Genomic DNA, 22,738 nt, shown 5'->3' on the forward strand with positions numbered 1-22,738 from the left:
CTGAGACTCTTGTGAACTTTTCCGTATCAAGATAGTAAAACCACGGTACTTTGGCTCAACAAGTATTACCTGAATGTGATTAAATATCAAATTAACTCAAGCTCTTTGTTGAGTGAAAACATATTACTTTTAAACCACTGGGGAGTTAAAGTACATACGACACTGCTTCCCACCCTTGGGTAAATGGCTTAGAAAGCATCACCAAAACCTGATAAAATCCTATTTATTTCATCTTGGCCTTCCTCCATGTAGCCCAGGCTGCCTCAAACTTGACATGCAGCCAAGGATGACAATGAATTTCTGATTTCCTGTGTCTGCCTCCCAAGTGGCAAGGTTACAGGGGTATGTCATTGTTATAGAAAAAGATTCACCTTCTCAGTGAGCAGTCACTCCACAGCTTAGAGAGGAAGGAAGGAAGGAAGGAAGGAAGGAAGGAAGGAAGGAAGGAAGGAAGGAAGGAAGGAAGGAAAGAAAGAAAGAAGGAAGAAATCCTCTTATTTAATTGTCTGGCCAACTGAGGCTAATGTTCAAATAACAGTTACCCCTGAACTTGACTTGCTGACATCTATACACCTTAGGCTCATGCATTCCTCAGACACTGTCATCTTTAAGTCTCTTCCTGGTCCAGCCCAGGTTAGCTTCAAACAATCCGAACATTCACAGGAAACTGTTAACTTGGCCACTAAGGCAAATAGGAAGTTTACCCAGCACAGGGACTGCATGCCCCGGGTTATTTTAAGTTCACCAAGGATGTTCCTTTTCGAGGGTTGTTACCAGGGGTCATCTTGCTTACCTGGCAGAATTTTTCCTGATAAGAGCACAGAGGATTAGTGGCAGTTGAAGACCTAATGATGACTGTCACCCTGTGCCCGCCCCCCACAGAGTGGTAAGTCTTTGGGGATGCCAACCAGGGTCTATTGCCTAGTTGCTGAAAGTCTCCTTGGTCGTGGGAATGGAGCCTAATGCGGGTCAATCCTGGTGAGCAAACATTTGCACCCTAGCATTCTAAGTATCCTTCATCTCTAACTGGCCTGCTTAGCAGACTACTTATCTTTGGGGTATTTTAGCTAAGCACTCCTTTAGCTAAGTTCCATTTGTGTGACTTAATGTCCCCTAAGCAAATATATTATTAGTAAATCCTTTATAGCTCAACTTTCTTACTTCAAGTTTTTTTCTACATTAACCGCCACACCTGCTTTATGTGATGCTGGGGTTGGAACCAGGCTGCCTACTGAGTTACATCCCCAAACCTGCTGCTTCTTTTAACTGTAGGAAGAACAAATTTTATTTTTCTACATCCTTTTGATGTTACTGTCTTCCTCAAATTTAAATAGGAAACGTATGTTGAGCTTCTCATTGCACATTAAATCTTCCTTCACCAACCTAACGTGTTGAAATGTTCCCCTACCACGTTCTTCCCGGTTTATATGACTGAAGAACTCCACTGGTCTTACACCAACATTTAGGATTAATCCTTGCTTCATGCCTCTCCGTCCCCACGCCTGTGGGCCTTTGTGCTCAAGTTCTTCCCCAGCCTTGGCCCCACTCACACACCCTCATGGAAATTCACAGCCTGGAGGAAGTCAAGCTAAGCAAAACTATAATTTCAGCACCAGGGCAGCCGCAGAAGAAAATACGAGTCCATAAAACCTTGTGTTTGAAAAACATGGCATGGATTTGGTCCAAACCGAGTGCTGAGTTTCCTCTCTAGTCTGCTTAGCTCTCTCCCGAAGCTTGTGGCTCTGGCTCTTGGCCACACTCCATGCCTTGTTTCTGGAGAGCCTGCAACCATTTAGATCCACCCTCTTCTACTGGAGAGCTAAGAGATGCGGAAGGATAGCACATGTCCAGTCACTCCCTTCTGTCTGTTTTGTCTCAGAGGTCTCATCTCAACCTGGTTTGGTTTTCTTAGCGAAGGCCATAAAGATAACAGCTTGAACTGTTTACAGATAGTTCCTTCGTTTCCACTCTTGGGATGGTTAAGGCATGGGGAGAATCACACTTTAAAAAACAGACACGACGGTCTGACCGGTCTGACCGTTCGTTGTGTAAAGCTGTTCACTAGGAAAAGCCCTAGTGAATATGTTCCTTTTTTTTTTAATGGAATCTCAATAAAGAACCCAAGTTGCATTTGACCCTGAAGGCATCCTGCCTCAGCCTCATGAATAACTGGAATCCAGGTGCGCACTACCGCGCACGCGCGCGCGCGCGCGCGCACACACACACACACACACACACACACACACACACGTGCACAAGAGCACATGTGAGCATGTGGAGGCCAGAGGTGAACCTCAGTGTTCCTCAGGATCCATTGTTTATTGAAGCAGGGTCTCTCGCTGGGATCTGGGACTCCCCAACTAGGCTAGGCTGGCAAGCTAGCAAGCTCCCAGGTAACTGCTTGTCTCAGGCTCTGCAGCTCTGAGATTGCAAGTGTGCACCACATCTCTGGCTTTTCTCTATGGGTTCTGGGGATTAAATTCAGGTTCTCATGCTTGCCCAGCAAGAATTTACCACCTCAGCTTCTCCTCACCCCTTCTATAAACTGTGGATGAAAAGCCATGGCATCTCGTGAGATTACACCCTTCTTGATGTTGGTGGGAAAGGCTTACTCAATATCAGACACTTGGTGAATGCTTTCCTAGTCCCCACAACTCTAAGTGTCCAGTGCGATCTGTGGATATCTCCTCTCCTCACTTTGTACAAAAGAAGAATTTGCTTCTAGGAAATAACCATTGGGGTAAATGCCTGAGAGATAGATTTTTTATAACATCAATGCCGCAGGCTCTTTGTTCTGGTGTTGGCTTTTTTTTTTTTTTTAAGACACATTCATTGACAGACTCTTAAAAATTTAAGTGCTGAGACATGTTGGTCAGTTAAATCCCAACACTCTCTGCAATCTGAGTAGATCAGTGTTGATCGAGAGGCTGGTGATGTGTTCTCACTGTTAAAGGATCCTTTGGGGAACTTGTTTGGGTGTTATACGTTTGGTTTGTTGGTTTGTTGGTTTGTTTGTTTGTTTGTTTGTTTGTTTGTTTTTGAGATGGAACCTCACTGTTTAGTCCAAGTTGACTTTGAAGTTATAATCCTCCTGCCTCCACCTTCTTAAGTGTTGGGATGCTTGGTGTGTTCCACAACAGGGATGTCATCCACGAGATCTTAACACACTCCTTTTATCAGGGGAGAGAGATCACACTTTTCACTTGTATCTATAAAGTCCTTCATTCACATGCGAGAACGGTGTTCTTTTTCCAGATATGAGCATTCTGAACAGAGATCGAGGGAATCCCATTTGTATCAAGCTTTCCTCTTGGCAGGTCCTGAGGCCTAAAACAACTTACCACACTCGAGGAAGACTTCAGTTTTCTATGTGAAGACCCCAAGCCCCCCAGTACTATTGTGAGGCAGAATGAGTGTACTTTGATATCAATAACATAACCCCCTTGTTTGCATGGAGAGGCCTCCAGAGGACTCTCCTGTGATGTGTCTGTTAAAACCTTCTGGGGTGGGAAATGGCAGTTGGTGAGGTACTCACTATACAAGTAGATAAGGACCTCAGTTCAATCCCCAGAACCCACCTAGAAAAGTCAGACTTAGTGTCCTGTCACCCCAGGACTGGAGAGAGGCAGTGACTGGAGGATCCCTGGGGTTTGCTGGTCAACCAGCCTGGCCAAATCACTGAGCTTCAAGTTCAGTAAGAGACCTTGTCTCACAGAGTAAGCTGGAGAGTGGCCAAGGAAGACATCTGCCATCGACTTGTGGTCTCTACGTGCACATATGTGCAGACCCATAGAAACTCATAAGTACATACACACAAGCCTTCTGAACCCCTTTGCCCTCCACTCCCCTCCTAGGACACCCTTCCGCAGTATATGGAAATCTAGCCCAATGTTTTAATCATAGCTTTCAGCTGTTGTGGACGGTTAGCTACATAGCATAGACCACATCCCAGGCATGCCTCTGCCTCCCAGCTTGTTCCCTTAGCACAAACCATTCCCTCTCAACGTCTGTTCAAATCCTACCCTTCTTTGTTACCCAGGTCAGGTACAACCCCTTCTCATTACCCCAGAAAGCATTAATAGCTTCCTGTTCTAAATTATTCTAGGATTTTATAGTCTGTTTGGATGCATGCTGCCTTTCTGGAGGTTTCTTTATTTGATAAAATTCTCAGATTGTCTTCAAGGTTTATTACTTATTTACTATCTGTTCCTCATTTTCTGTGTTTTGTAAGCCCTCTCAGTGTAAACATTCAGCAGTAGGGGATTGTAGGACTTAGTAGGGCTATGATAACAGGGGTAGTAAATGAGACCACGGAAACATTGCACCAAAGGAAGAAAACATTATCCAGAGCCAACGAAATGTTTGTTGATATGAGTTCCTGTTGATGTCTTTGCCTTTAGCATGGAGAAATGTCCACTTTCAGTATCTCAGTGTGATCTCAGTGGTTTTGGGGGAGGACTGACCTGCGTCCTTCTTGGAGCACTGATTTGAGTGACTGGAAATCTTGGTCACCATAGGGTTGATTTGATAATAGAACAACTGGGAAAATGAATGGAGGTGTATGTGACACATGGAGGTTTGTCATCTCTAGGCTGGCTTCAAACCACAAAGATCCACCTGCCTCACCTCCCAAGTGCTGGGATTAAAGATGGGTTCCACCACTGGGTGATAAGTCACCTCCAAGAGAGTGGAGGTTTTGCTACCCGTTGTCTGCCCACGAATGCACAAGGGCTGCCATGTGCTTGGCAGATAATGGTTACAATTCTGAAAGACAATCATGTTTTATCCCCCACAGTTTTGGCTTTTCCTGCGTATCTGCTGGGTATAAACCAAGACCGGTTAAAAGAGAAGCTGACGAGCCGGCAGATGGACAGTAAGTGGGGAGGAAAGTCAGAGTCCATCCATGTGACCCTCAATGTGGAGCAGGCCTGCTACACCAGGGATGCCCTCGCCAAGGCCCTGCACGCGCGAGTCTTTGATTTCTTGGTGGATGTAAGTAAACAGGAGTGGACATGGGCAAAGCTTCAAGCTTTACGTTGAAGGAATACCGTGACTAAGAGTTTGTTCTCATGCTTGCCTCATCCTTTGCATGCCTCCCACCCCCCTCTGCTTTTGGCGAATTTTGAATCCAACTCCTAGATATTCACAGCAAGACACAGTAGCCAAAACCAACACAGTAGCATGAGATCTTCAGTAGAGCCAGGACTGGAATAGAGCAAGCCTGTGGTCCAGGGCCATTCTTGATTTCTGTGTGTAAAGACTTAGGAATATCATATTTGGTGATAACACAGTTAATCTGTGGCAAGTGGGTCCACCACAAAGGGATAAGCATTCGTCTTTCCTTGCATTTCTGAGGGGGCAGGTATTTAAGATCAGCCCAGCTGATCAACTCTGACTCAAACACAGTTCAAGTTGCAATACTGATGGGGAGCAGTTCTCCAGGCTGGCCTGGGCTGGGGCTGTGGTGTCAAGTAGAAGTCTTCACGTGCTTTTGGTTAGAGGTCTCCATAGCCGCGTGGACGTCATCTTAGGGCAGCCTGATGTCCTCATGATTGGCAGCTGAGTTTTCCCAGAGCCAGTGATCTTAGACAGAGCATGTGAGCAACAGGCCACGAGTGCTTGTTTTGTTTTTAAGATTCTGTCGCTGTCCTCAGACACACCAGAAGAGGGCATCGGATCCCATTACAGATGGGTTAAGTGCTGCTGTGCGCAAGTCATGTACATGTGACTGGCTGTTGCAGGTTTTGCAACAGTGGTGCCTCATTCAGGGCAGGATCTTACCTGTATCCACCAAGATGGCAGCTTCTTCTAGATCTCTGGACTTCTTAAGGAATGCTAGCTCTGCCTTCACTGTAGGAGCACCACCCCCTCCCCCACCCCCACCCTCACTCTACAGCTGCGTCTCAGATCTTCCTGAGACCTTTTTAAAGCATGACCCCCCTGTCTTCAGGCTGTCTTGTCTCCGAGGGTCAGTGTGGTTGCTGTGCAGTGCCCCGTGCCCCACCTGAATGTTCAATAAGAATGAGAGGAGTCATTTGCACTGTGTTTGTTTTCTCCTAGTCCATCAATAAAGCTATGGAGAAGGACCACGAGGAGTACAACATTGGTGTCCTGGACATCTATGGCTTTGAAATATTTCAGGTAAGGGAGGTGGGGGAAATGGCTCAGTGGGTAGGACTGCTGGCCTTGCAGGCAGGCATGAAGGCTTGAGTTAAGATTCTCAGCACTCAGGTAAAAATGGCAGCATTACCTATAATCCCAATGCTGTGGGAGGTAGAGGCAGAGGCTCACTGGGGCTTGCTGGTCACCAGCCTTGCTCTAGGGTTAGTGGGAGATTTTGTCTTATGGGAATAAAGCAAGGAAGGATTGGTCACTCCCATATCCCTCTGTCATCTCTGCCTTCACAGTGAGGGCTCCTGCAGTCATACTCGCGATCACACACACACACACACACACACACACACACACACACACACACACGCACACGAAAAGTAAAAGGAGGAAGGTGAGAAACCAAAAAAGAAAGACAAAATGAGGTGGGGGTGGGGGTGGGGCTGAAGAGAAGGCTCAGTGGTTAAAAGCCCTGCTGCTCTTCTAGGGGACCTGGGTTCAACCTTTCCTTCCACATCAAGTCAGCTCACAACACTGACTCCAGCTACAGAGCATCGGATGCCGTCTTCTGGCCTCTGTGGGCATGTCCATTTGTGGCATACATACAAGACACACACACACACACACACACACACACACACACACACACAGAGAGAGAGAGAGAGAGAGAGAGAGAGAGAGAGAGACAGACAGAATGACACACATACACACACCATGTAAATAAAAGTAATGGGGAAGGAAGGAAGGAAGGAAGGAAGGAAGGAAGGAAGGAAGGAAGGAAGGAAGGGAAGGAAGGAAGGAAGGAAGGAAGGAAGGAAGGAAGGAAGGAAGGGAGGGAGGGAGGGAGGGAGGGAGGGAGGGAGGGAGGGAGGAAGGAAGGAGGAAGGAAGGAAGGAAGGAAGGAAGGAAGGAAGGAAGGAAGGAAGAAAGATGGATTCCAGGTAAGGCCAGTTTGAACCATCAGAGCTCAGAGGGGGAAATGATGTCCCCTTTGGACTATAAGAAATAAATTCAGGGAGGTGGGAAGGGGTGGGTGGATGGGTGGGGGAACACCCTTATAGAAGAAGGGAGGGGGATGGGATAGGGGGGTTATGGATGGGGAGCCAGGAAAAGGGATAGCATTTGAAATGTAAATAAAAAGAAAGAAAGAAATTCTAGGCAATGAAGACACAGCAAGCTCCAGCTCATCTTGGTCTTGGCGAGTTCTCCGTGTACCCTCACCAAATTAGTTTCTCCTAAATATAAACCGTGCTTCCTCTATTGACGTAGCCGGAGTTTCTAAAACAGCTTTCACAGACATTTTAGAACATCACCAAGCAATGACTTTTTAAATGATTTTGTGATATGATTACAGGAAAGGATCTTTTTTTTCCCCTTTTCCTGCAGAAAAATGGCTTCGAGCAGTTCTGCATCAATTTCGTTAATGAAAAATTACAGCAGATTTTTATCGAGCTGACGCTAAAGGCCGAGCAGGTAAGCGGCCCTCTCCCTTCGTCCTGTTCTCCGTCTGATTTGCTTCAGGGATATAGATTCCCTTTTGATGATTGATTTGGGTTTCTGTCTTGTATTAGGAAATGTACCTACTGAAGTCAGCAGGAAAGTCATATGCCTGTGCGGTATTTCAGTCTTTGAAATGCAAATACCATCTGCTGTGTGTTTCTTTCTCTGTCACCAAGTTAAACTAGGAGGCTGGCCTGACAGTGAGCTACTCTCTGCCCCACTGACCAAGGTGCAGTGGGAGCCCTTGCTCCAACCTCCATTGTCTGGGAAACAACCCCAGTCTTCCCCTTCAAGTATATGTATTTTTAGCAACACTGGCATTTGAATTCTTCCTTGAATTATGCCTTGCTTACACTTTATTTCTAAAGGTACAGTGTAGGTTCTCTGAAATTCTGGGTGCCATGTTCTTTCATATTTCCAAAGTCACCATCAAAAGTAAAAGCTAGAGATTTGAAGCAGCAGACACTACTTCTTTTATGGTCAGGTGTGAAGAATCTAAAGTCAGGCCTTGCAGTGAAGCCCCTCCAGACATTGGCCGGAGAATCCTGACAATCCTAGCACTCTTTCTCTGCCACATCCTGGTGGCTCTTGGCCTTCTGTGCCTGTGGTGTACTCTCTATCTTACCTTCTATTGCTCCAGGCTGTACCTCCCTCTCCTTTCATATCTACAAAGACCTTATTTCTAAACCTTCAATCCTGAGGTTCTGGGTGCACACGCAATCTTGGAAGAAGCTATACATATCAAACGCTATCTAGGGACCACTTAGTGATCGGAATGTTAGCTCTCCACCACCGAAGACTGGCCAGAGTAAGGTGGCCAAAGAGATGTTAGGTTAGAAGGGGGTAGGCAGGGTCTGGCTAGTATAGATAGGTACTTTATGAGGCTTAATACACTCGAGACCAGCCTGGCTACAAGAGGTTTGTGATGGAGAAACTCAGAAAACAATGGTAGCCGTAGAGTGAGATCCAGTATGTAAACACTCTGTTGAATCTAAATAGGATTTGTTTGAAATAATCAACAATCAGCCAAAGAGTCATCCAGAATGATTACTAGCTTGGTATTCTCTGTTAAACTCCTAGTGTGTGTGTGTGTGTGTGTGTGTGTGTGTGTGTGTGTGTAAGCGTATTTTGCCTGCATGTACATCTGTGTACTACATACATTCCTGGTGATCATGGAGGCCAGAAGAAGGCATCAGATCCTCAAGAACTAGAGTTTCTAATGTTTTTGTGAGCTACTGTAAGAGTGCTTGGAATTGAACCTGGACAAAGCCATCTAGTGTGTTTAACCTCTGAGCCATCTCTCCAGAACCCCTGGCTTTATATCTTGAAAAACTAGACAACAGCAAGGTTGTTACTGAGAGATAAAATTAGAAGAGTTAAGACTGCTGGGCATGGCGTATGCATTAAGAGGCTCACTATACATTTACCTGGATTCCCAAGTGGAGATCAACTGAAACGGCAGATAGAAGGAAGGCTGAATAAACACACAGAGGGAAATGGGGTCCCCGACTACCTGTCACATGCAAAGCCCTAGAAAGGAGAAAGATCTGGTCCTGATGTTTTTATTGCTTCAATAAAACCCCATTGCTAAAGCAACTTATAAAAGAAAGCGTTTAATTATGCTTATGACTCCAAAGGTTTAGGGCCCATGACGGCAGAGCGAAGGGATGGCAGCATGAATAACTGAGAGCTCACATCTCAAACCATACACAGTAGGCAGAGAATACTCTGGAAATTGCAGGAGTCTTTGGAAACCTCAAAGCTCTCAGTGACACACCTCCTCCAACAAAGCCACACCTTTTAATCCTTCCTAAATAGTTCTACCAACTGGGGACCAACTACTTAAATGTATGAGTCTATGGGGCCATTCTTGTGGCTTGTCTTAGTTAGAGTTTCGTTGCTATGAAGAGATACCATGACCAAAACAACTCTTGTAAAGACACCTGGTTTACAGTTTCAGAAGTTCAGTCTACTATCATCATGGCAGGAAACATGGCACTCTGGTGCTGGAGAATTAAGAGTTCTGTGTTTTAATCTGAAGACTCAGAAGGAAACTGTCTTCTGCAGGCAGCCAGAATGTCTCTCTTCCACAATGGGTGGAGCTTGAGCACTCGGAGACCTCAAAGTCTGCCTATATAGTGACACACTTCCTCCAATAAGGCCACACCTCATAATAGTGCCACTTCTCGTGGCCAAGCATATTCAAACCACCACATGCATTCAGGAGGATCAGGAGTTCAAAGTCATCCTTGGATACATATGGAATTCAAGGTCAACCTGAGACATATGAAACACCATCTCAGACAACAAACAAACAATTTGGTGTGAATTTTAATGACTCAAGTAAACCGTGAGAACTATCAAGTTATGAGATGTCCCTTTCCTATCACCTCTTGGGGAGGGGAAAGCAATTCAAGTTTTCATGGTGGTTTATGCAAGTTCTAATTTCTGTTATCCAGGAAGAATACGTTCAGGAGGGGATAAGATGGACACCCATTGAATATTTCAATAATAAAATTGTGTGTGACCTCATAGAGAGCAAAGTCGTAAGTAATTGCCTGCGGTCCCCTTCCCTGGTCTACCCTTAAGTGAACTTTCATTCTCTGGGCCCTATGTCATTGTCATTGCTTTACAACTGACAAGGGAATGGCCCACACAGAGTCTTAGCAGTAATGTTAGTAATGTGCAAGTGTGTACTGTGAAAATAAAATAGGCTTTTATTGCCACAGTAAGTAAGAATGTTTATGAAATGCCAAGTTGCAAATGGAAGTTGTTCCTGAATTCTAGAAGATAGCTCTTGGTTGTATGACATAGCCAATGAGGAGTCATAGGAAGGGCCACATCCTCCAGTCCCATTCTGTTCCCACGTAGACCGGAACATGTACACCAAAAATAAAAGTAAAGCACTCTAGAGAGCTAGCTAGCTTCTTGGGAATGGAGTTTCCTCCATCTTTAAGTCTGAATGATTAAACCTCCTTTGGGAATTTTAAGTGCATTCTTCTTGGAAGGAATGGCTGATGACCAAGATGGCATCTGGGTCTTGGGAGTAGTCTCCTACCTCATAGAATGCATCATAGGTGTTATGTATTTGGAGGGGTCAGTGACCAGGTCCTTGCCTTCTCGGTCCCACTAGAACCCTCCTGGAATTATGAGCATCCTGGATGACGTGTGTGCCACCATGCATGCTGTGGGTGAGGGTGCTGACCAGACACTGCTACAGAAGCTCCAGATGCAGATCGGGAGCCATGAGCACTTTAACAGCTGGAACCAAGGTTTCATTATTCACCACTATGCTGGGAAGGTAAGGCCATGGTTCAACAGGCTGGACTTGATCCATTTTAAAAGCTCCCAAGTTTGAGCCTTTGGGGGTGGGATTTGTTTTCCCATGAATCAGTAGACATCCATGTTATTTATTCATCCAATAAATAAGACCTTTAAAGAATTCGAAGAGTTAAAACAAAGTACTGTCTATAGAGCTGCTCGTGTGTGGGTTTTTTTTTTTTTTTTTTTTTTGGTTCTTTTTTTTCGGAGCTGGGGACCGAACCCACGGCCTTGCGCTTCCTAGGCAAGCGCTCTACCACTGACCTAAATCCCCAACCCCGAGCTGCTCGTTTTTAAGCACAAATCTCCCTGGTGTATTTCACAAATGCTGAAGCAATAGGTTTTTGTCTTGAAAATTGCAATCCCAAATTTACATTTCTTCACTTTCCCATGGGCACTGGGACTATAAAACAAGAGAGAGTGTGCACTTTAATATTTTCCCCCCCTTACAAAGTGTACGGGTAACTACGTACCTACAGGGAACCCAACCATAGAATTTAGGGTCATGGCTCTTGGATGCTTCCTAATCCTATGGAAATCCTGAGCTGTCTCCCCTCCCAGCTGGTCACTGAGCATGAGTTTCATGGCAAGTGGGCACAGCTCTTGTGCCACTTTTAAGACCAATTAACACGTTTCACTTGACTTACTTGATGGGTAAGCATGAGGGCTCTCTTGTTTTGCCCTTAGTCAGAACTTGGGAAAAAATAACTTAATGTATTGCCCAAGACATGCTTAGGAATCCACAGACAAATGGGTATGCTTCTTGAGAGCTGTAGCCCCACTCACAGGTCATCTGGGGAGTCAGCTCTTTATTGCCCACCATTTGTAGGTCATGCTCAGCCGAGCCAGCTGATAGCCTTTGTGTGACAGCATAGAGTGTGGAACCTCAAAGGTTACAGCCAGAAGTGTCCACCTTCTCATGAGGATAGCCATGCCCACTTAAGGATATTTTTCACCAAAGAAACATGTAGGATAACATTTGATTTCGTTCTATCCTTGGCCAGGTTTCCTATGACATGGATGGCTTCTGTGAAAGGAACCGGGATGTGCTATTCATGGACCTGATTGAGCTCATGCAGAGCAGTGAGCTGTAAGTGTCCTTTATCTGGCATACAGGATAGCTTTGAAGTTTTAAAAAATGTGTATGAGTATTTTGCCTGCATGTGTTCTATTTACCATGTGTGTGCCTGGTACCCACAGAAGACAGAAGAGGGCCTCAGATACCCTGGAACCGGAGTTACAGTTGATTGTGAGCAACCATGTGGGTGCTAGGAATTGAACCCAGGTCCTCTAGAAGAACAGCCAGTGCTCCAGCCCCATGTCATCACAAACCAGTGATGGTTTCAACATGCAGACCAGAGTGGTATTGGAGTATTTAGCATCTGGTTCCTTTGGAACTGTTGAGTCTGGTTTTAAAATTAACTGTTTCTTCAAAAGAGCTTTTCTCCTTCCAGTCTTTGTCTCTCCTTCTGTCCCTAATGTTTCCTTTCCCCAAGCGCCGTCTGTATGCCTGGCTCCATCATCTTCAATACTGTTAGTGGGGAGAATGGCCACATTGGCGATGGCCTGGAAGAGTAGAAGAATCTAGTTCTATGAAACTTTGCCCTTGGAACAAAGCCAAAAGGATTATCCATGGTCACTCCATTTTTAAAGGTGGCTCGTGGCTTCCTAAGACCCGAATTAGCCTCAATGGCTGAAGCGATGGAGATGGAGAAGCCTGGGAGGACCTTCTCCCCTGCTGTCCGGGGAGGGATTCCTGTGGCTTTGTTCTTGATTCCTGTTGTAATGTAATGGGAAGCTCTCACCCAGTGTCTGGAGCCCTTGATGTCCTACAGACGAAGGTGAAGGGTGTCTTCACGTTCCTTGTCACAGGATCACACTCAAGGGTCACCGCCCTTGATCTCCAGATGGTAGCGCACATCTACAAGAGGAACAGTGATGGCATCTGCGTCAAGACCCTGGGAGGACCTGGAAGAAGCTGATGCTGGCAGCGTCTTTGCTGCCATTGGGAACACCACTGACATCAGCATCATCTCCAGGAACACTGACCAGCAAGCTGTCCTGGCATTTGGCAGCTGTTGGAGCCATTCTAGTTCCTGGCCACTTCAGGCCTGGAACATTCACAAACCAGATCCAAGCAGCCTTCAGGGAACTATGGTTTCTGGTGGTGGCTGACCCCAGGATTGACCACCAGCCCCTCACTGAGGCAACTTATGTCAACCTTCCTACCATCTTTCTATGTAACACAGATTCTATTCTACATGACGGGGACATTGCCATCCTATGCAACAACAACAGGGAACTTACCCAGAGGATCTGATGTCGATGCTGACCTGGGAAGGTCTGAGCATGTGTAGCACCATCTCCTGTGAGCATCCGTGGGAAGTCATGCCCAAGCTCTGCTTCTACAGAGACCCTGAGGGGATGGAGGAGGTGCTTGCTGAGAAGGATTCGAGAAGGGAGGAATTGCAGGACGAATGGACCTTGCCAGCTCCGGGGTCACTGGTCTGAAAGTGTATGGGTGCCCTCAGTTCTGTATGGGCCACTGAGGACTGGTCTACATTGCTCAGCCACTGCATGGACTGCCACCAGCAATCACAAGCTAATCTGCAAGACACTTGGACAAAATGAAAAGGTGGACGGGAAACAAAGTTACTTAGAAAGAGAGGGAAGGAAGGAAAGAAGGAGAAAGGAAAAGAAAGAGAGAAAGCCAACCCCGTAGGAACCTCTACAGCATGCAAGCATTCATTTTTATTTATTTCCCTTCGAGGTAGTGTCTCCCGGGCTGGCCTCCTTTATATACTCCTGTATGTGGTGCTGGAACTGACTCCAGGACTTCCTGCATGCTAAGCAAGCAGTCTGCTCACTGAGCTGCATCCTTAGCCAGGGATAACTGCTTAAAGGACCACTGACAATTGCAACAGCTTTCCGATAAAACCCTAACTGCAGTGAAAGCAAAACAGGCTTCCTTTCTTTTTTTTTTTTTGGTTCTTTTTTTTTTTCGGAGCTGGGGACCGAACCCAGGGCCTTGCGCTTCCTAGGTAAGCGCTCTACCACTGAACTAAATCCCCAGCCCCCAGGCTTCCTTTCCTAGCCCCAATGAGGAGCTACTCTTTCTTCATTTACAAAGCTCCCAAAGCTCCCTCCCATCCTCTCTTATGCTGGTGCTCCACCACCCCCTATCCCATGCTGGTGCTTCACCACCCCCCACCCCCATGCTGGTGCTCCACCACCACCCCCCATGCTGGTGCTCCACCACCCCCCACCCCCATGCTGGTGCTCCACCACCCCCCACCCCCATGCTGGTGCTCCACCACCCCCCACCCCCATGCTGGTGCTTCACCACCCCCCACCCCCATGCTGGTGCTCCACCACCCCCCACCCCCATGCTGGTGCTCTACCACCCCCCACCCCCATGCTGGTGCTCCACCATTGTCCTTTGCCCAAGCCTCCTCACGCTCACTTTTGAGATGTCAGATTTCTTTCCGTTCAAGATGCATAATGTCAATGAACTCTCCTCTGAGAAGGTCAGGGAGGCTGCAAGTCCTGGCTTGTGGGTTTTATGGTAGCCAGGCGAAGGCTCACTTTCAGGGATGGTTTTTAATTATTAAAACCCCTGCCAAGTACAAGAGCGATTGATGGGCCCACATAAACTCCTGTCGTCTGGATACAGCATATTGTTTTGTAATACAATTGCTGTAAAACCCATGGATGTGTCTGGTCAGCTTAGCAGTAGGTGGCCAGGGGCTGGGGATTTAGCTCAGTGGTAGAGCGCTTACCTAGGAAGCGCAAGGCCCTGGGTTCGGTCCCCAGCTCCGAAAAAAAGAACCAAAAAAAAAAAAAAAAAAGGTAGGTGGCCAGGGAAAGTTCCTGGAAATTTCTAAAGAGCAAAGGTCACCAGGGGCAGGGTGTGGGGGGTGGGGCATGGGTTTGGTTGGCACATCCAATTGTCACCTTGTGTAGGCCACTTCATTCACTGAGTCAACTAGGAGACATTTACTAAGCTGTGGTTCAGACACCAGGGGCATCAAAGTCATTAGACATGTCCCCACCCTGTGTGATGGTTGGGCGCTCGGTTAGAGTTATTAAGGGAACATATTCTGTAAACAATATAATGTGTATAAGTAACTTGTGACTGCAGCACTCAAAACTGCCCGTGCTCCGTCAAGTGAGTTGGGGCCAGGGTTGCTCACTGTCCTCTAGCAAGCAGAGGCCCCTCACCCTACTAAATACCCTGCAGTGTCGGGCTGGGCACGTGGCTTGGTTGAACAGTGCCTGCTTAGCATGTGCAGCCCCCTGGGTTTGTTCCCCAGCACCTCATAACCCAGCATGGGGCGATTGGCTGTGATCTTAGCACCTGGGGAATGGGGATAGGATAGGGACTTCAGGGTCATCCTGGGCTACATGGGGAGTTCAGGGTCAGCCTAGACTATATAAAACTATGCCTCAAAAAGCCAAAAGCAAAGATCCTAAGATGTGTAGGACTCTCTTCCTTAAGCCCCGTCAAAGAACTCTCCAGATGTGACCATCAACCATGAGGATTCAGAAATAGGTGCAGAGCTCACACATGCTCGGGCTCCAGTCTAACTAGCTTGTCTTCACAAGCCCATTTGGCTTCCCCTCCCTGTCTCCTGTGTTGTCCTTAAGAGAGCCCTCAGTTCCAGGGGTGTTGAGACTCTGAGATACTTGTATCTTATAATTTCTTTCTCTTTCGTGCCTTCTGTCTGGTTTTCATTTGCCCAAGTTACATCTTGCAGGCTTGTACCATAAGCCACATGTTTTCCCTGTGGCCAGCGTGAGATGCCCCCACAGAACTGAGAGATTGCTGACCCATCCTCTTTCTCCTCTTCCAGGCCTTTTATAAAGTCTTTATTTCCTGAAAACCTGCAAGCCGACAAGAAAGGGCGCCCAACGACTGCAGGAAGCAAAATAAAGGTTGGTTCTATTCTGAGAAGTTTTGGATCCCAGAGCACTGGAGTTCTCTAACAACCAGGAACTGCCACCCGGGGCCATAAAGTCAGGCTCGCAGGCTCACGTAGGGTATGGTTACAGAAATGCTCACAAGTTAGGCTACTTGCAAAAAAAAAAAAAAAAAAAAAAGGTGGCAGGATGTGGCTGGATTTGACTTGGCCACCCTGATCCTCCAGATGGATACTAAGTACCTCATGGCTTAATGACCGGCACATACCACTCAGTTCTTTTAAAGAGGAAATGGCTTTAAAGTGAATCTGGAAGGATTTATGTTAAACTATCAGGAATTTCCTGGTTCAGAATCGTGTTCTGGATACTGACGGTGTTTTTCCAGGCCAGGCCCTCGAGGTATGCCAAGAATGAAACATGCCAGAAACCCCAGTTCACCTTTAGGGGCGACTTGCACATCCTTCCTCTCTAGGTCTTCCAGGCTCCTCCTTGCTGTGCAGTGCAGACAAACTGGTCAAATGATATCACCAAATCAAAGGTGCTAAGGGCAGTGTTGAGTTCGAATCTAGAACATCCTGTAACTTGAACAATTACTTGATGAGTTTCTGAAGATAATACCTAAAGTAATTTTTAGGGCTGAGGATGATTGTCACTTGGTTGGTAGAGGTCTTGTCTTGAGTGCACAGACCCCTGGGTCTTTTTTGTCCCTATCAATCCATAAAACTAGACATAGTGGTGAATGTCTGTAATCTGCCACTGGTGGAGACGGGACCATCCTAAGTTCAGAGGCATCTCTTGGCTACATAGTAAATTCAAGGCAGATCTGGGCTATATGAGACCCTGCCTTTAAAAAAGAGAAAAAAAAATGTTTCTCTCTCTCTCTCTCTCTCTCTCTCTCTCTCTCTCTCTCTCTCTCTCTCTGTGTGTGTGTGTGTGTGTGTGTGTGTGTACAATGATACCAGTTAAATATGTGTCCAGTTTTATAATCAAAGAGATCAAGTGATTAATACTTGGAGTTCAGTTGCCTATAACCTTTACTATCTAAGTTATTGCCAACCCTTGATTTAAGACTTCAGCATCTGAGGCAGAAGAGATGGCTCAGTGGTTAAGAGCATTTGCCATTCTTTTTTCGGAGCTGGGGACCGAACCCAGGGCCTTGCGCTCGCTAGGCAAGCGCTCTACCGCTGAGCTAAATCCCCAACCCCGCATTTGCCCTTCTTACACAGGACCCAGGTTCGGGTCCCAGCACCTATCTGCCACTCCAGTTCCAGGGGATCTGAGGTCCTCTCTAGCTTCTGTTGGCTCCTGTACTCACAGGGTTTGCATAAACTCATATAGGCATACATACACATAAAAATATTGAATTATTAATTAAAAAGTTCTCTTGCTTATCAGTAAGGTAGAAATTGTAGCACCAACTCCAAGGTGTGGCCTTGATGATTAGCACCTGCATCCTACCCTGTAAAAAATGCTCGATGGCTGCTCCAATGTTTTCGCCTAGCAGTGTGTTCCCTCCACCACGCCCATGCCCTTGTCTCTACCGACTGCTGTATTTTTTGTGCACATACTCACTCCCTGCCTTAGACTTCTATTGACCCTTCACTCTGTGTTCCATTCTGTGATGCCCTTAAGTCTGCCCCTTCCTGATTGACACCAGGATCAAAGTCGCCATGGTTGTTACTATGGTTACTACCCTCTGCTCTTTCCTGTCGTGTGTTTCACAGATAAAGCCTACCTTCCTAGTGCCTGCTATCCTTCCTGAGGACAGAAGCACTGGCTCAGGAGAGGACATTTCCATAAGAGGACCTTTTCCGTTCTGTGGATGAAGTCAGGCATTAGGTGGTGGGCGGTGCATTCGTTGTTTGTTTGCTATTGACTGTAGGGTGGGATATCTGGGATATCCAGACGGATCAATACTTGGCATTTGATTCCCAGCACCATAAACAACAACCAGATCATTCTAAGCTGCTTCGAGCTGAGTGTGGTAGCACACAGCCAAGATCCCAGTATATAGGTAGTAGAAACAGGCTGATTACAGGTTTGAGTCACAGGAAGGTGGCGGTGGGTGGCCCGGTCTCATCAGGGTTGTGGCCTTGCCTTATAGTCTAGAACTTAGACAACTAAGGCAAAAAGATCTTGAGTTCTAGGCCAATCTGGCTTGCAAAATGAGGCTGTCTCAAAAGAACAAAGATGGAATATTGTCATGTTCATCAGCTCTTGGGCTCCAGCCATCTTCCTGCATCAGCCTTCTTAACTGAGGATGCCACTGACCATGCCACTGTGTTCACAGGGGAGGCAGAGGCCTCTGGGTTACTGGAATATCATGTCCTTTAAGAGCAATTCCAACAGCACTGTCTGCTCTTCCAGAGGTCCTGAGTTCAAATCCCAGCAATCACATGGTAGCTCATAACTATCTATAATGAGATCTGATACCCTCTTCTAGCCTGCAAGCATACATGCAGGCAGAATGCTCTATACATAATAAATACATACATCTTCATAATAAATAAATCTTTTTAAAAAAAAAAAAGAGCCATTCCAAGACACTGATGGGGTTTGGGTCTCTGGGACAGAGAGCTGAGGGCAGAGAACAGATGTGATTTTTCTGAGGCTCAGATACTAACATCTGCATGGGAGGCTGACTCATGCCTTAGCCTGAAAGACCTGGATAAGGACAAGCTCTGGGCTGGAAACTCCAGTCATGAGACTGTCAAGCTCAGATCCAAGGACTCAGATCCCCCAAGATTTCAGTGACTCATTTTCAAGTGTTCTGGAATACTCCAGGGGGGTAGGAGCCTCTTGGTTCTCCTTTGTGTCTAGCTTAAAGTTACCACCTTTCTGGACTCTACACAGAATGTTTAGAATAGCCCATTTGGGACCTTTATCTAGGGAGGTCAGCCTGAAGTTTAGTTATCTAAAGGGATGTCTGCTTGTATCCTCACCCAAACCCTGCTCACCCTGATAGATCCTGTGACCCAAATCTGCCTTGTGATCTACTCCTGTAGGTCTGTCTCCTTATTATATATGCCTTCCAGAAACATCTCTGAAAGACACATAGCCATGACCCAGTCCCTTGTCCCCTCTATATCTACACCATTTGGCAGATATCCTCAGAGTATATTGAAAGGGACTCCAGGTTTCCGGATAGAAAATTATATATGGAAGATAGTTTTAATGGTGCCCATTTTATTGTTTTAATTATTTTAAAATATAAAATAGATCTATAAGATTTGATTAGAAAATTGTTATTTGATAGGCACTTATATCGGCTTACCAAACTAAAAAACATACTGTGTCTGTGTCTATGAAGCTGGAGAGTAGAACAGGTTTAGTTCCCAGCACCCATATGGCGACTCACAACCATCTATAACTCCAGTCCCAGGGCAACCTAAATTTTTGGTGGCCAGTCCCTCTTCTGGCCACCAAAAATACTTACACACACGTGCATGCAGGCAAAACACTGGTATGCACAAAATAAAAAATTAATATTTTAAATAAAATTATTTTGCATTTAATACTGCTTGATTCTGAGGCTTCATTTAATTTTGTGCTGTGATTGGAAGAGGCTGGTGTAGAGATTAGAGCGAATGGTTGATGCTGGACAGAGCAGACTCAAGCTCCGAGTGGACCAAGGTAGACAGACACACTGGGCATTACCTGAGTGAACCTGCAGCTATGAGTGGGAGATGCTGAAATACAGCACCATGCACCATGGCATCTGTTTCTGCCTTTAAATAAGACATCAGGTTTTCTAGTTTTATCCACCTGTGTGTAGGCAGCAGCTGGAGGAACTGAAGCTCAGAATTGCACACCTTTCACATAACAGAGGATAGTCGGTCAGCACCCTGAGCTTCTCCTCACTGCCTGGCTTGTTTTGTATTTTGATTCCCACTTCTGATGAACAATGCGGGTACCTTTCTATCTAACCAGTGCATTCTTGGCTGGAGTCAGATCTGTCTGAAGTCAGCTTGCTTCATAGTCGCTCAGGGGACATGGAGAGTTACCATAGCCATTGAAATTCAGGGTAACTACAACTAATGCGTATTCCTGGTTGTTCAAAGTAATTAGGCCACAGCCTGGTGGTTCTATCTTGTCCAAGTTCACCCAGTTAATTCCTTTCCTGACGCACCAAACAGTTCTATATCACTTGCACAAAGGCAAAAAAGCATTGAGATTAAAAAGAAAACAAACGTGGATTTGGTTTCGAGCCTCGCCTTTGTTGTCCTGTGTCCCAAGGAATTCTCCTCCCTGCAAGGCTCAGCGTTCTCATTTGAAAAAGCTAGAGTAGTAACAGTCATGACTGCTCAGGGTCGCTGTGAGGTGTCAGTGAGCTGTGGCTATTATAAAAAGAACTATGGGGGCTGGGGATTTAGCTCAGTGGTAGAGCGCTTACCTAGGAAGCGCAAGGCCCTGGGTTCGGTCCCCAGCTCCGAAAAAAAGAACCAAAAAAAAAAAAAAAAAAAAAAGAACTATGACAGGGAACATGTGAAGTTGTTCCACTGGCCTCTACGTGCTTTCTTGATGCTGTAGTGCAAAGGTGGTATGATGCTACCTGCTTAAGTAAGTAAAAATTAATATCAAATGAAAGCGAGCAAGGAATTTAGGCTTAAGAGTGGGGAGCTGGGTATGGTGGCTCTTGGAGGCAGAGGCAGGTAGATCTCTGTGATTTGGGGGCCAGCCTGGCCTGCATGGTAAGTTCCAAGACACTTGGGGCTACATGGCTACATGCAGAGACCTGTAGCGCGCGCGCGCACACACACACACACACACACACACACACACACACACACACACACACACACACAGAAAGATTAGGTCTGGAGAGATGGCTTAGTAGTTGAGAGCACTGGCTAGAGGACCCAGGTTTGGTTCCCAATATCTCCATGTTAGGTGGCCCACAACCGTCCATAACTCGGGGAACCCAACACTCTCTTCTGACCTCCATGGACACTGTGCATGCAAATACACCTATGTAAATACAGTACATGCATTTACATGCATGCAAAGCACTCAGTACAAATAAAAGAGAATAAAAAGCAATGTAAAGCTTTGCTCAGAGAGATTGCAGTCCCTCTCTGACACATAGCAAAGATTGGTACTTGTTTCCAAATGTACCTTCATCAGCAAGTACCTTCATCAGCAAAGAAGATAAGGGCCATTTCCTTTGTGGTCAGAGTCCTTGCAATGGTGGGGTAACCTCTATACCTCTGGCCTCGATTTCAGGCAGTGCAAAGAATGCTGTCTTCTGCACGTTTACACAAGAGCTCCATTCACCCAGGAACATTCTGCTTTGACTCTACCCGTCAGTTTCTTAGGGTTTCAGATTCCCCAAGAGCCTGAAAACAGAGAAGCCCTAATTGAGAGCGGGCTGTCTCTTGTCAGCAGAGCCGACTGGGAATGGCTCTCTGGTTTCCTGGCAGGCCTTCCCACTGTTTTCTTTGAGAGGTTTTCTCTGTGCATGCTGACTGCTCAGAAGGAGGGTTTGCCTAAGTGGGGCATCATGGACCCCCAGGGTGTGCTCAGCTGTGTGGCAGGGCTGCTGACGTGAGCAATGCCCCTATTTCTTCTATGTGGGCAATTCTCATGAGCTGAAATGACCCTAAGCAAGCCCAGCTTTATTTGTGTGTCTTTTCCTGTTTGAATTAAGTCCCACTCTGGGTACCCAGGGCATAGTTAATGATAGACGATTTTTATACGGAATCACTTTGTTGTGTGAAGATGTAAGTTAAGTCCCACAAGGAAACTTCAGAGAGCCTGCAGGTTTGTAAAGGGAGAAATCAAAGAGATACTGGATAAAATGGCATGTAAGACATTCCTGCATTAGACTTTTTTTAAATGAATTTCACTTTGTTTTGCTGTGAATTTACATCATTTTATTGTGTGTGTGTGTGTGTGTGTGTGTGTGTGTGCGCGTGTGTGTGCGCGTGTGTGTGCGCGCGCGCACGTGCACATGTGTGTATACTGTGTATATAGGTGCCTACAGATCCCTTGGAGCTGGAATTATAGGCAGTTGTGTCGGTGCTAGGAACCGAACTAAGGCTCTCTGGAAGAGCAACAAGTTCTCTTAACTGCAGAACCATTTCCCCAACCTCTTTCACATTTCAATTAAGAGATTCTTCATAAATGCTACTAACAGGAAAGAAACTTGAAATTTTATCCATACTTTTAATTTTAAACAAACAAACAAAAATTATCAAGAACCAGGCATGGTAGTGCATGGCTGTAATCCCAGCACTTGGGAGGCTGAGGCAGGAGAATCAGGAGTGCAAGGTCGTCTTTTACTAGGTAGTGAATTAGAGAATAGCCTAGGAAACCTGAGATCCTGTCTCAAAGCGCGCACATGCACACACGCGCACACACACACACTAACGGAAGTCTGTTTATAATGATCTCAATACAAATTGAAGTTAATTTGTTGATAGTGGCATTATTCCTGATGAAATGATCACATGTGAAGGGTTCCTGTTTTAGATATAGATATACAACCTTTTAATTTATTAGCTATAAAATGCCTAATTGTTTTCAGTTTCAAGTTTGTAGCTCCCAAGCGTGATAAAGATCATCATAAAAGTCAGCAGAACGTTAAAGCTATTCTGGGCGTGTGGCTCCGGTGTCATGAGGATCAACATGGCATTCGTTGCTAGCCATGTGCCCCATGCTGGGGTTCTGCGGGTTTCCTCTGGAAGCTGATCTGCCGTAGAGTTCTTTATCTCCAACTGCTCTTCTTCCCACCAGAAACAAGCCAATGACCTCGTGAGCACCCTGATGAAATGTACACCCCACTACATTCGCTGCATAAAACCGAACGAAACCAAGAAGCCCAAAGACTGGGAGGAGAGCAGGTATGTTACAGGGGAGAGCGGAGGGAGAGGCCAGCTGCGGTGGG

The 22,738-nt window shown here is 46.1% G+C and overlaps 1 protein-coding gene across 2 annotated transcripts in view; it reads left to right on the top strand.

Annotated features, from left to right (window-relative positions):
• Window positions 1-22,738, top strand: part of Myo1e (myosin IE) — a 192,221-nt gene that overhangs the window by 122,521 nt on the left and 46,962 nt on the right. For both annotated transcript variants that reach the window (NM_173101.2, XM_039080888.2), the window contains 8 exons: window positions 4,796-4,992; window positions 6,061-6,141; window positions 7,498-7,584; window positions 10,071-10,157; window positions 10,745-10,912; window positions 11,937-12,022; window positions 15,786-15,867; window positions 22,588-22,694. In NM_173101.2, the coding sequence (NP_775124.1) occupies window positions 4,796-4,992; window positions 6,061-6,141; window positions 7,498-7,584; window positions 10,071-10,157; window positions 10,745-10,912; window positions 11,937-12,022; window positions 15,786-15,867; window positions 22,588-22,694 (895 nt within the window). The remainder of the gene's footprint in view (window positions 1-4,795; window positions 4,993-6,060; window positions 6,142-7,497; window positions 7,585-10,070; window positions 10,158-10,744; window positions 10,913-11,936; window positions 12,023-15,785; window positions 15,868-22,587; window positions 22,695-22,738) is intronic.

Source organism: Rattus norvegicus, chromosome 8 (assembly GCF_036323735.1).
Source record: "Rattus norvegicus strain BN/NHsdMcwi chromosome 8, GRCr8, whole genome shotgun sequence".
Classification (NCBI taxonomy): Eukaryota; Metazoa; Chordata; class Mammalia; order Rodentia; family Muridae; genus Rattus; species Rattus norvegicus.